Genomic DNA, 14484 nt, shown 5'->3' on the forward strand with positions numbered 1-14484 from the left:
GAGACAGGATCATCTGGGTAACAAGGAGAAAAGCAAGCCTCACCCAGAAAAAGAGTAACAAAATGGTCAAGAGCCAGAGGAGACTTAGAGAAAGGGTAAATGTCCACATTGCACAAAGATATTTGCTAGTTTCTCAAGAAACAAACAGAACAGATCATTCATGAGAAATGTAAAGCAGATGAAAATACAGTACAATTCACTAGTAATCTGAGAAATGAAGCTTAGCATGGGATACCCTGTTTCTCCATCAGATTGGCCAAAGTGAGAAGGAAAGACAGCGCCCAGTGCTGGTGGGGAATATGGAGAAACGGGTGCAAATACATTTTCTGGAGGGCAGTCTGCCAAGGTGTGGCAGTGTCTGAAATGCACTTGCCCAGGAACCCGTCTCCTGGGAGTCTGTCCTGCATCCAACAGCCCCGAGCACATGATGGTGAATGTCCGAGCAGCACTGATGATAGCAACTGAGACATGGAAATGGGTGAATGTGAAATGAGACCACCCAACAAAGGATGATACATCTAGACATGAAATGGAATCTTATTGGGGTCAATAAAAAAGATGATGTGGATGTCTGTTTTTTGAGGTGGAAAGATGCCCACAATACGGTGACTGAGTATAGCAGTGTGATCAGAAACCGAGCACACTCATCTAGGAGGATAGGATAGGAGGTGACACTTCTTCCCTCTGTCCTGGGGCATATAAAGTTTTTATGATTATAAATGATCAATACAGCTCTTTTTAAGTGATCTTGTCTCAACCCTATAGTAATGAAGCTTCTATCACATTCAAACTTTGAAGCGATCCAACTTTGAAGCATCTACACAAGAAGAACGTCAACTGTAGCCAAGAAGGCAGCCAACAGATACGTATCACATTAGGAAGGATGGGAGTAACAGTCTAGGGAAAAACAGCCCCCTCACCAGGAGGTCACAGGACGAGCTTCAACTGAAGACTCTTTGGATTTTCCTTCTCAGATTTGTGTAGCTTCACAGCATGTGCCAGCTTCTGGGCCGAGAAGCCTCAAAACTTTCACAGTGAATTCACTTCGCAAGGACTCTTTATAGAAAGCACCTGGGCCAAATTTCATCACCGCAGGGCTAGATGTGGCCCACCAGGTTTCCCAGCACAGCCCTCGTTCTAAGTTTAGGAATAAAAGAGATGAATGGCAATATTGGCAGGATCCTGCCAGTTGCCGCCTCTTAGATACTCCAGATATTTATCACCAGGGCCAGTTCTCTCACTGACATGATTCTATTTGACAGAGAGTAAACCTAAAAATCTAAAAAGCCTATCTATGTTTCCCCCATGTAACACAGTAAAGCTATTTTTACTTGGAAGAAGAAAAGGATAGCAGGTAAACAGATTTTTACTCTTCTTGGATGTACCTCTGAAAATAAATATAAAAGAAAATAACGAAAGGGTCACCACAGTCAACTTGAATAGTATGTTCTGGGCCATGCCTGGCCTTGGGTTCCCAAAGGTAGCCACTGCCCTGAGGACTGATGCCCAGGCTGCCCTGCTCCCCCAGCTCCTGCACACACCTGGGATTTTCAGATTCAGGTCACAGATGCTCCCAACAGTGGCCACAGAGGGGGCCCGACTAGTACGGGTGATACTCTCCTTGACTCTTCCTTCCCCACTGATCTTCACAGTAAACGGGCTCCCTGCAAGAAGCAAGAAGATCCTTGTGAGGTCAAGGCACAGCATTTATGGAAAAACCAAGCATCACACAGGGAGGGCAGAGGGGAACAAACATACCAGGCACATGCTCATCAGCGAACTTGGTGGAGACGATGTAAACCCCAGGCACAGTGGGAAAGTAGGAAACTTTGCAGGTGCCATCTTCCAGGTCCTCTGTCTGGATGTCCACCTTGCTGGGGCCTTCCACTGCCAAGGATATGCCACCATAACCTGCAACACAGCAGCCCCAGGCTGTTCTGACAGCAACTCCTCAGGAAGGGAGCTCGGTGAATGCAGAAAGGACATCTGACCATTGAAATTCAAACTACTTCCAGACAGCAGAAATAAAATTATGATGGCTCCTGTCTGCAGAGCCCAGGAGGGATGAGCAGGTTAAGTGCTCTGAGAAGTCCTGTAGTGAAATAACCTGTGGACTCTGGTTTTGGCCAGGAAACCCACTCCTCAAGGATATCTACTGATATCCCACAGAGCACGTGTCCTGCACAACCAGTTAGGGAGGACACCCTGCCCACATGCCTCCAAGAACTTCACATGCTGTGCTGTCTTTAGGGTTTATCACCAGCCACAGATCTGAGAATCTGAATTGTTAAAACAGCCCCTGGTTGTCTTGGTTCGGTCAGCAGAACTAAATGTTTAACAACATGAGAATTAGCAGGGATTGTCTACCCATCAGAACCAGAAATTCTTTCCTGGGATCATGACTTTGTCTGCATTCACCAGTGTGGCTGTCACTCAAGAAGGCAGAAGGTGAAGGCACTGGGATGGGGTGAGCTGGGGAGAGACTCAATCTAACTCAAACCATCTCAAAGAAGGAATAGTTCTGCTCAGGTGAACACTGTCTAGGCTAGCTGGCCCAACATTCTTTGCTTGGGAAGACCCTGCAAAGCTGAGAACAATGGTAGGAGGATCGAGAGTAAAACAGGGATCTGGGAATTGTTGTGGCTCTAGGTTCAACTCCCAGGACAGAGGGGGCTATAACCCACATGCGCCTTGGTTTCAGTATCTACGAAATAAAAACAATATCTACTTTGCCAGTGGTCATGAGGTTTTAATGGCAATGCAGGCGGAAGGACCTACAGCTTGAAGAATACTCAGAAAGAAGAGAGTTGGTAGGATGAAACACGAAGCAGGCTGAGCCAAAGAAGCCGGTTCCCACAAGCTTTGGGCCTTTCCCCTGGGACTATCCCCACATACCTGCATCCCTCGTGTCCACAATGAAGTCTGACATCTCGAAAGTCCGGCCTTCCAACAGGCCACGGCCATAGACTTTGGCTCGGCGGGCATCACCAATCTCGGACTGGACCACCATGATGGACACGGGGCTGTTGGCCACGTGGTTGCCATTCTTCTTGATGCTGACCAGGTGTTCGCCCACCTCCCGGGGGATGAAGGAGATGCCTGGACAGGAGCACACAGTAGGGCTTATAACGGAGTGGGCAAGAAGGAGGAGGAGAGAGACACATTCTCAAAAATGGAAATATCATTTCGTTCCTGACTTCTAACCACCCAGAGTATCCAAGAATGTCAACGTCTCAATGCAGAAACACACTTGGACTTTTATCACATGTGTGACCCAGCAGGTTTATCACATCATACTCCAATGTACTAATATCCCAAGAAAGGTCTGTCAGCGTCCCATCCCCCCCCACCAGGATGCCCTGGCTCCAGCCAGGAAATCAGCCTAGCTCACCAATGTGGTTGTTGGGCAGCCTCTTCAGGAGACAGGGCTCGTCACGGCCAGACGGGGCCTTAATGCTGGCTGTCAGGGTGCTGAGGTCAGTCTCGCTGATGTCGAGCAGGAAGTCAGCAGCTGAGCCCAGCTTCACCTGGGAGCACCGTCTGCTGTCATCTGGGAAACAGTCCCCAACAGGGCTCTGGTACACATGGTCACCCTGGCTCTCCAGGGCCCCCACTCCACGTGCCGTTCACAGATGAACAGGCAAGAACTAATTACCCAAAGTTAAGGGAAAAAATCAAGCCTTGATCAATGAGCAGACCTAGCCATCAATGACCAGTATTTATGCCTGGTTACAGACAAGACTAGGAGCTTGCAGGAACTAGAAGCTGAGTCCTAACAGAACATGTTTGAAAGGAGTGTTTGGCAATGGAAAGTACCGCCCACCTGCCTGCCATGCCCATGGGCATTTCTCAGGTAAACAACTACCGCGTTCCACACAGGACTACTGACGGCTTCACAGCCAGTTCTAAGCACTGCAGGGACAAGAACCCTGCCTGGTGTATCTCCCTTATAATCCACTGAGGGCAGGATCTGAACATAAGCAGAAGAGCAATTAGGAGCATGAGCTTCAGAATCGGGTAACCTGGATCTAAATCCCAGAATACCCAGAAGTGAACTTGACTAAGCACTATCTTGCCAAGCCTCAGTTTTCCATCTGTAAAATGAAGCGCAGAAAATCTATCTAGTTGTGATGCTGAAGGGCATCTTCGAGTTCATGTACTTATACAATATGTGCTATTTAAATGCTAGAGTCACACTGGCACACACAAAAAGTATCCTCCAAATCCTAGTTCTTGTTTTTCCCTAGATTATCAGCTAGGGAGGAAGTTAGTCAACTCCCGGTTCCGCCTCAAGGAGTCTCTATGAAATGTAAACTCACTGAGGCGGAAGGATCGCTGGAGCCCAGCAGGTCGAGGCTGCGGTGGCCGGGAGTGGCCACTGCACTCCAGTTTGGGTGACAGAGTGAGACTCTAACTCAAAAAAAAAAAGAAATGTAAACTCAAAGAGATGTCTAGACTGCTCTGCTGCTCCTGGTCTGATAAGGAAGAGTGGCTGTCAGGGGCAGCCGTGCCTCTCACAACGAAGCCCCCTCAGGCCAGGCAGCCCTACCTGTGATCTTGGCTGTGAAGGGGCTGCCAGGGATGTGCTTGTCATTGTACTTGACCAGGATGCTGTAGTCGCCTGGCAGAGTGGGCAGGTAGGTCACTGTGCATGTCCCATCTTTATTGTCAATGCAGCTGATTTCCGCCTTCGAGGGCCCCTCAATAGCCAAGTCCAGACCACCTGCAGATGGGAGTAGGGAGGGAGGGTGGTTAGGGAGAATTTCCTTGTTTCAACAGGGAGAAGACCTTATCCAGGGCAGCCCTAATGCCAGAGACAATAGATTGACGCAATCCACGTGCACTGTGGGCAAAGGGCATATGTCAGAACAAAGCAGTGCAATGGACAAAATGTCTGCTGAGAAGACACTACACAGCAAGTATCCCTGGAGTGTTATCTAACTCTCAGGATGCATAGGACAAAAAAAGTGATGCATGTTAGTTACACATATAGGATGGGGGTACACAGACATAAACTGTCACTGCCAATCAGGTGCTGCATGCCATCATGGAACTCCCATTTCAGAATCTTCATGAATACATCAGGCATGGGCACAGAGCAAAACAGAACAAAACAAAAACACACTTAAGCTCCAGATAAGTCACACAAACCATTTCATAGCATGAATCTGATTTCAATTAGAACACAAAGAACTTCAAAATTTTCTGTTTTGCATGGAAGACAGAACAGCTCTACAGAAGAGACGAATTTTTATGAGAGAAAAAATAAGACAGACTACCATTCAATAATCTTATTCTTAAAAGCTGTCTTGGAGCTGTGTCCAGTTAACTCCCCAAATGTCCATATAAAAACACGTAAACCACACAGTACCTTCTCCTGCATCCTCAGTGACGATGGTGAAGGTGGCAGTTTTGTTGGCCACTCCGTATACCAGACCTGGACCATAGGCAGAAACGCTCCCACTGTTGGGGTAGTTCACGTAGAACTGGAGTGGGCTCTCTGGGTTTGCAAAGGACACAAATAAAATTGGGACTCATTAAAGGGTGAATGAATGCCTTGGACAATGGTATTCTAAAGTTCACTCATTTGCAAGTGGGTTTGGTGTCTCCTAAGCAGTAGCAGAAGACAGAAGGAGTTGCTGATGCACCTTCCCATCCTAGAACACCCGAGGGGCCTACTTGATATTATTCCTTCAATAATATGAAAAATAGTCCCCGAGGGTACTCCAAACTAGGGAGGCCATCAAGGCAAGGGAATCCAGCTCAACTTGTCAAATATGGAAGAAACACCTGCATTAGGCGGAGAAATGACTGGAGAAATGACTGGAGAGAGCATAACTGGAGAAGGCCACTTGCCTGGTCATCTAGGAACTGACCCCACTCCCAGCCCCAGGCCAGCACTTTCATTTCTACAGTGTTTAGGTACAAATCAGGAAAAGACCCCAGTGTCAACAAGAGAGAGCTGGTTAAATAAATGCAGATCTACTCATGGACCATTAAAAAGAATGAAGGAGAGCTGTAGCAATTTTTACTAACTTGAGAGATTATCCATAATGTGCGTTACAAAGAGAAAAAAACCAGTAACTAAATAATACTAGTACTATTATGCCTTTCCTTTAAAAACAAAACATAACAAAAGTGTATGCACATTTATAGATATAGAGAGAAATGTCTAGAAAGACACACGCCAGCAGTGGAAGTGGACAGCAAGAGGAGAAAGATGTTTCTTTCACTCCCTATATCTGCATCCTTAGAGGATTTAAATAGAAGCACATAACACACTTTTGCTTTAAACAAACATTAAGCACACATAAACTAAAGCAAATGCCAAATATAGAGAAACATTTGCAAGTTCTATCACAAGGGGCTAATCTCTCCAATATTTAAACTGCTCTTAGCAACCACACAACAAAGGCCAGTAACCAAATAGAAACACAAGCCAAAGATCCAAACGTTCAGTTCACAGAAAAAGAAATACAAATAGCACTTGGACATATGGAAAGTTGCTCAATCTCATTCACAAGAGAAATATAAATAAAGCAACACTGGGATACTGTTTTTCCCAGTTATCAGACAGGCAAACATCCAACGTGTTGAGAGCATGATCCACCAGCAAACACGTGGAAAAACAGGTACTCTCCTCCATGGCTGTGGGCATGTGAAATGGGACAGCCCCTCCGAAGGGTAATTTAGCAAGATCTACCTAAAATATAGATGCCTGCACCTGGGCTGCAGCGATGCCTCCTCTAGTAACTAAATCTCACAGGTGCATCTTGGCGAGTGTGAGATGATGGGTGTAAAAGGTGATTTGCTGCAGCAAGACTGGTAATAGTAAAAGGGAGGAAGAACCCAACAGGTTCCTTCCAATAGGGAACTAACTGGTCAAATGTGTACTAGTTCATTCAAATGGGGGAAGGCTGGGAAGACACCCTCTTGTAAATCTGTATTCCCATTCGCGTGGAAAGTCTTAATACTCTGAAATTGAACAAAAGAGTAAAAACAGGTTCAAGAAGAAGGCAGATGGAGGATGTGTGGGAAGGAAAACTTCTCTACATCATGCTTATTTTTAAACTATGTGAATGTGTTACCTACTCAAAATACTAAAATAAAGAGTTACACAATTACAAAAATAAAAGCAAAAAATAAAAGCATGACTAGCGCTATGCTGACTGGTGGCCATGAAATATAGGCTGGCTTCTCTCATCAAGGGCTATCCTCTTCTCCCACCTCTGACCTCGCCCCAAACCCCCATGCCACATAGGCCCCTGCAGGCCAGGCTGGAAAGTCCCTTGCCGCACCGCACATTTTTCTCCAGGCTTGACCTCTGACCACACTCAGCATAGTGACAAAGACAAACAACCACAGACCCAAAGACCTGCACTGTGACCCAGGATGCTGAGCGGCATCATTCCTTCTGGAAACTGCTGGATCTGCTGGGGTCCCATGCTGTTCGGTTTCACATAGGATGCCAGCACCACATTCCCAAGCCTCTGCTGAGAGCTGCTTCCCACACAGCAGCTGCTGGAACATGTGCACGCTGCCCAGATTGTCCAGCCCTAGTTGCAGGGTCCCGCTGGGGCTGCTGAGCTCTACTTACCAGGGATGTGGCTGCCCATGTACTTGATGTGCATCTCGTGGAGCCCGACCTCCGTGGGAGCGTATCTGACAGTGACCGTGCCATCCTTGTTGTCCACAATCTCAGGGGTAGCTGTCTTCCCTGAAGGCATGTGGACCTCTCCTGAGCAGCACAGGGAGACAGGGCAATGAGCCCACCGGCAACTTACACCAGAAAACCTGAGCCCCAGGTGCAAAAGTCTTCAAAATAAAGGTTTTCAGACATAGGAACATTCAATGCTGTCTACAGTTTCACAATGGGGAAGAAAAGACCTTCTCTTTTTAAAAACTTTCATTTGGTTTCCACAAAATATAGCAGGCAACTCATAAGTAAAGAGTTTTCTACAATAGCAAATTCAGGCTCAAACAGGACTTGAACATGAAACATGCAGGATTAGCAGAGCATCAACTCAGAGAAACAGGCACTAAAAGGAGGCTGGTGAGAGAAAGTAACTCTTTTACAACAGAGCTCTGTGTCAAGGTCACATCTGGAAATGTTAAAGAATAAGAGAAAGCAGGGGAAAAAGGTTGAACAGAAACCTGTCAGTCGAGAGGCAACTAAACACAGCAGTCCTAACCCAGAGAGAATTACAGGCCCTTTCAAGAAAGCATTGCAAGTTGTAAATGAACCACTTCTTCAGAGGCACACACAAACATACATGGAACATCCCACAATCTCAGGGCCCACGGGCCGACACCCTACACCAAGAACCAGGGATGCTGGGTTAAAGGGTCCCAGTCTGGGGACAAGGAAACCATCTCCCCATACTGTTCTGAGAGATGCATAAGCAAGAGAATGAGACGGCTGTCAGGACAAGCGCTTACCGGTGATTTCTCCTTTCCTGACTGCAAATGGGATGACCAGGTCAAAAGGTTTAAACCCGAGGCCATTCATGTCACTCACTGGGACATAGGCCTCTTCAGTCACCTACAAACAAAAAGCTGTGGTCACTGCTAGAGCAGACAATAGCAGGAGCTAGTAAAGGTACAGGGGATAGAGCTGCTGGGAATTCTGCAAGCCAGTGGGGCTGAGATTGGGGGCTGTGGTTGCCCGTGCTATGAAGGTTTTGCCTAACTGGCCCCAGGGTGGAACCTGAAGGACTGGAGAAGTCCCACTGTCCAATTTCTAGAAATCATTTAGCAGTCTGTTTGTAAAATTCCCAGCAGCGCCCATGGGAAAAGGGAAGAGTGAGAGACAGTAATGTCTGTGAGTCCCAAGAGGCTCCACCTGAAAGGTTTAGTTGCTTGTGGCCTGGAAAAGAAAGTGCGTTTTAAGTGGCAGAAAGTAGCAGTGGGTGGTTTTCCCCCTCAACAGAAACCGAATGTGCAAGTGGCGGCTGTGAGAGTCAGCAGGAGGGCTGCAGACAGTTGTCCATCTTTGTCTTAAAATACGGAGACAAACTGCACCGAGCGTGATCACAGACATGATGGCTGGTGATTCATGGAGCACGGACGGTGACGCGAAGGTGATCTTATGACAGAAAAAAGCAGAGATTGTTGTGATGGACTGATCGGTAGGGGACACACCAAGGACCAGGACACCCACAGGGCTCAAGCAATCCCAGAAGCAGGTGGTAGCTTTTCTGAAATGAAGGCTGAGTAAACATAGAAACGCAAAAAGGAAAAAAAAAATCAGAAGTGTACCCAGGGCCTGAATCCAGGGGGACATGCATTTACCGGTGCCTCCTTCACTGCCGTGACTTCCCCATCCGTGGCCTGGTCAGTGGCAAATGGAGATTAGTTGGGGATCACACTGGAAAGGTACTGCTACCCAGCAGATTCTACCACCTGAGTCCTGCCTCATTGCTCCAGCTTGGACACAGTAACCCACTTGCTGAAGTGGAAGGGTACTTTCTTACTACCCTTTTGGAGAGCAAGTTGGTGTCCTCTCTCCCTATACCAGCCCTTTGAACCCACAACCCCACTTCTAGCAAGTAGGTCTACACTGGCTGGAGTCTCCATAGGCAAGTGATGTATGTAAGAAACTTTACTGGAGCCATCTGTGGTCATGAAAAACTGAAGCAATGTAACATCCATCTGTAAAGGGATTGGTCAAGTAAACGTGGTAAGTCTGTCCAGTGGTGCTCTGAGTAGTGATTCTGAAAAAGCATTTAAGTCTGACAAATTAATAGGCAAGGGTATCTATGGCATATTGAGGGAAGGAACCAAGTTGCAAAGCAGTATGTACAGTGTGATTCCATGCATGAAACTGAGGTGTTTGTAGTGTAAGCAGATAAAAATTAACACTAGTCATATCTCTGCAGCACAGGGTCAGGAAAGAGATCTCTTTTGACCTGTAAGTGTCTAGAGTGGTTGATGTTTTAGAAGTTTTCATACATTGACTCTACTTTACTCAATCCTCTTGCCTCATCTTCCCAAGTAGCTGGAACTACAGACACATGTCATCACACCTAGCTAATTTTTTTTTTTTCTGGAGTCAGAGTCTCACTCTGTCACCCAGGCCGGAGTCAGTGGCACACTCACTGCTTCCCCAGCATCAACCTGCTCGGCTCAGGCGCTCCTTCTGTCTCAGCCTTCCAAGTAGCCGGAACTACAGGCACATGCTACCAAGCCTGGCTAATGTTTTAAATTTTATTTTAGAGACTAGGTCTCACCAAGTTGCCCCAGGTTGGTCTCAAACCTGTGGACTCAGGCGATCCCCTCACCTCAGCCTCCCAAAGTGCTGGGATTACAGGCTTGAGTCACTGCGCCCAGCCTATATCGGGCCAATTAAAAAAAATTTTTTTTTGGCCGGGCTTGGTGGCTCAGCCTGTAGTCCCAGCACTTTGGGAGGCCGAGGCGAGTGGACTGCCTGAGCCCACGGGTTCGAGACCAGCTCGGGCAACTTGGTGAGACCTCATCTCTTCAGCAGATAATGAGCCAGGCATGGTAGCATGTGTCTGTAGTTCTGGCTACTTGGAAGGCTGAGGCGGAAGGATCGCCGGAGCCCAGCAGGTCGACACTGGGGTGGCCACGAGTGTACCACTACACTCCAGCCTGGGAAACGGAGTGAGACTCCAATTAAAAAAAAAAATTTTTTTTTCAGTGATGGGGTCTCACTATGTTGCCCAGGCTGGCCTCAAATTCCCGGGCCCAAGCAATCCCCCGCCTCAGCCTCCTGTGCTGGTATTACAGGCATGAGCCACTGTGCCTGGCCTTAGAAATAGATTCTTAAAACCAGAACTGAGACCCTTTCTGGAAATAAGGACATAAACTTTCTAGTTGCATTTCTTTTTCCCTGCAGGAGAAAAAACACTCCCAAATGAATAATATCAAAAGTTGACATGTGTTTACATACTTGAGACATAAAAGAGCTTCCAGACCTCTGACATGCTATTTACAGATAAACAAACGTTTATGGAAAGGAAAAAAGCTACAATAGATTATAGATGGTTTGGAAGGAAGTCCTTGGGCTTCTGTTTGGAGTGGAGTCTTCGTGCCCTCTGTTGCGGCACAAAGTAAAATAATGAGAAGGTGCTTTTAGGTAGGCAGTGCACAGGGCAGGTCATTCAGGGTCTATGAACCTTGTGGTCAAGCATGGCTGCTGTCTACAGCATCAAAGGGAGGCGGCATGGCACTTGGTGTCTGTCTAGACCAGGCACACCTCCTTTGTAAAAGGGCCAATAATACTTGGTTTTGAGGGTTAAAGGAGGTAGTCCTCCTAAGGTTTCTAACTCCTTTCCTGGTTGAAGAACGTTCATAATCAGAGGAAGATCACCCCAAAACTATGTGCATCTATTAAGCATCCATTTAAAGAAATACATAGAGAAAGAGCTAAGTCACTCAGAACTGGAAATTAAAGACTCTGGTCACCTGTTAACTCTGACATTTGCATAATGGTTTCCTTTTATTCCAGATATTCCTAGCTTCAAAAGACAAGATATGAGGAAGAACACCCCCCAAAAAACCAGAATTATCTTTTTGGAGGGCAGGCCCTTTGTAGTATAAGCTTCCCCTGCTAGGGAAGTATTCTGGGAACCCATCACCATCAGAGTGCCAGCTAATGTTGCTGTGAAAGACTGCACTGTGGAAGAAATATCCCAAGACATGGCAAACAGGTAACTGGTTCTTCCAACATGACAAACATACCTGCTCCCATTGTGCTGAGTGTTCAGCAGTTTTTGACCAAAAACAGCATGACCCCTGTGCCTCACCCTTCCTATTCACCTGCTCTCACCCGAGCGACTGTTTTTTTATTTCCCTGATGAAAAAAGTCCTCAAAGGGAAACACTTTGCTGATGTGGAAGAGGTGAAACAAAAAATAGCAGAAGCACTAAAAGGCATCAAAATTGAGGAGTCCAAAAACTGTTTTGAGCAGTGGAAAAAGCATCTCAATAGGTGTACTGCACCAAACAGAGAGTACTTTGAAGGTGTCTGAAGTTTAAACATGTAAGAATAAATATATACTTTTTAAAGAAATAAATTCAGTTTTTTCTGGGGTACCCCCATTGTATTTCCTCCTCATATATAAAGCGTAAATCTTTCAAAAACACAACAGGAGGTACTTTCGAGTCCTGAGATATCAGAGACAAGTCTCCAGACACAACAGCATCAGGAAGCTCTCTCCTCCAGCCAGGGAGAATGCATTAAGATGGGGAGGAAGAGCCAGCAGAATAAAAAACGGAATGTTTTATGTGTAGACATTTTTGTAAAAGTGTATTTTCCTGGGAAATGTATCATTCTGAACTGGGCTTCGACCAGGTTATTGCCTAAGTCCCTTAGTATGATAGCTACCTTGGTGGCTAATAAGATTTACTAAAAACCTTTAGAGCCAAAGGGTCTCTGAGTTTCTAGAGATTATTCTGAGACTCTACAAGGTCATGACTGCTTAACCAAAAAAATTTTTTAAGGAAAAAAAAAGTGGAAGAGAATATCCTAGTCAGGGTTCAGCAGATGGCAGCGGTTACTGTTTCTGCCAATAACAGCATATTCTGGAGAAGGAATTTCCTTACCATGACAGTGAAGGGGCTGTTGGGAATATCGACACCACCAAAGCGCACGTAGATCACGTAGGTGCCCGGCTTGGCAGCCGTGTAGAAAATGTCATAGGTGCCATCTTCATTCTCAATGACATCAGCCTCGGCTTCAGTGCCATCTGGGGTCAGAACCGTGCAGGTCACTTTCCCCTTCCCAGCAGTCTTGGCGTCAACCACAAAGCCTACTTCCTCGCCGGTTTTCACAGTGGAGGCGATTCCAGGACCTGGAGAGAAGTTCGGGAGAAGAGAACAGAAGCATTATCCGGGGACACATATCCTGGAAGCCCAAGGACAAATTGCACTCAAGCATGCTGTCTGTATCTGTAAATGTTAGGCCTTTTCCTGCCACCATACAAAGAAATATCCCAAAGATCACTTGGGAATAATTACTGACTAAATAAGGAGCCCTGAGTGTCATCTAAAGGTTAGTCTTGGTTTACCAGCATTCAAAAGTATGGGGATAAAGGTCAACTTTCATTAGCAAACACATATTGGGCCATTTCCTCAAGTATGAGGTACACGTAAAGGTGAGCAAGACACAGCTCCTGCTCTCAAGATCATCAAGGTCTAATAGGGCAGTTAGTGCACACCATGCACCAAGAACAATGGTTCAACCAGCAGGGGAAATGCTGAGGAGGGACTAGGTTACAGAAAAAATAATAAATTGTTCTTCAGAGAAGTGTCCTGCAGTACATCTATGTAAGAGGCTAGGAATTTATAACCCAGGGTTGCCACATTGATACAGGGCTTCCTGAAGAAAGGAAAAATGGCTGAATTCTGAAGGCTAAGTGCTCTTGCTGCGGGAGACTTGTAACCTCTCCCCAACAATGACCAATCTCTCTCTGACTGGTGGCACCCCTTTACACAGGAGCCACACAAAATCAGAAAGTGCAGAAAAGCATGAACTAAAAGCACATTGACAAATACAAGCTAAGTAAGTGTGTAGGAGCAATAGGGAGTGGTAAGGCAGTCTGTTCAGACAATACGTAGTAGAAGAGAAGACTGTGTCAGTCTGTGGAAGATCCTGAATGACAGACTTAAAAATGTGGCCAAATGGGGAACACTGTGCTCAGGTTTCTGCCTGAGTTGGGGGAACAAAGAGAGTCTGGAAAGGAAGAAGGAAGCCTTGCCCAACATCAACATGCTCTCAGATGAGCAAAGACAATCCATTTGTCACCAGCAGCTACATAGACCAGGAGGTGGTGGGTTGACCAATGTTTCAAAATGTCTCAATTTTTGCCAAAGGAGAACCATAGTTCACCTGCAAGTAATTCACAAACTTGCCCTGAAAGTCTACAAATGTTCTTTATTCAAAACAAAAAGAGATACCAGAGAAATAGGATGCATCCAGGGTGAACCTATGTTTCCTTTTCTTACTTAAAGAGAAGCACAACTGTTTCATTTCAAAACTGGGGATTCCTGTCTTAAAAACTGCTTGAGCAGCAGCATTGAGCTACAAGAGCTGTTCTTAAAGACAGAAAGCCCTGTGGTAGTTACTTTGTTGTGTCTTAGAAACTAAAGGAGGTGGGGCTCCGAGGCTCAAACCTGTAATCCCAGCACTTTGGGAGGCCGAGGTGAGAGGATTGCCTGAGCCCGCGGATTCGAGAACAGCCCGGGCAATTTGGCGAGACCTCATCTCTAAAACAAATCAAAAAATTAGCCGGGCGTGGTAGCACATGCCTGTAGTTTCAGCTACTTGGAAGGCTGAGGCGGAAGGATTGCCGGGCACTCTAGCATGCCACAGCACTCTAGCCTGACAGAGTGAGACTCCGACTCAAAAAAAAAGGAACTGTGATGCTCAAATATTCGTGGGGAATTCCTGACAGGCTGACACATAGGTGTTGAGGAAAAATCTAGATGCTGACATGCTTACGTGTGTTTCTCTACTTTTGAC

General features: G+C 46.3%; 1 protein-coding gene across 4 annotated transcripts in view; it reads right to left on the reverse strand.

Moving 5' to 3' along the window:
* Window positions 1-14484, reverse strand: part of FLNB (filamin B) — a 152293-nt gene that overhangs the window by 19845 nt on the left and 117964 nt on the right. For 2 of the 4 annotated variants that reach the window (XM_008058538.2, XM_008058539.1), the window contains 10 exons: window positions 12567-12814; window positions 9259-9330; window positions 8440-8542; window positions 7598-7738; window positions 5372-5500; window positions 4550-4723; window positions 3392-3550; window positions 2896-3099; window positions 1759-1911; window positions 1542-1664 (listed from right to left, as the gene is read on the reverse strand). In XM_008058538.2, the coding sequence (XP_008056729.1) occupies window positions 1542-1664; window positions 1759-1911; window positions 2896-3099; window positions 3392-3550; window positions 4550-4723; window positions 5372-5500; window positions 7598-7738; window positions 8440-8542; window positions 9259-9330; window positions 12567-12814 (1506 nt within the window). The remainder of the gene's footprint in view (window positions 1-1541; window positions 1665-1758; window positions 1912-2895; window positions 3100-3391; window positions 3551-4549; window positions 4724-5371; window positions 5501-7597; window positions 7739-8439; window positions 8543-9258; window positions 9331-12566; window positions 12815-14484) is intronic. The other 2 variants (XM_008058540.2, XM_008058541.2) reach the window with 2 other exon arrangements.

The sequence above is a fragment of the Carlito syrichta genome, unplaced genomic scaffold, assembly GCF_000164805.1.
Source record: "Carlito syrichta isolate Samal-C Ts95f unplaced genomic scaffold, Tarsius_syrichta-2.0.1 Scaffold303376, whole genome shotgun sequence".
NCBI classification, from domain to species: Eukaryota; Metazoa; Chordata; class Mammalia; order Primates; family Tarsiidae; genus Carlito; species Carlito syrichta.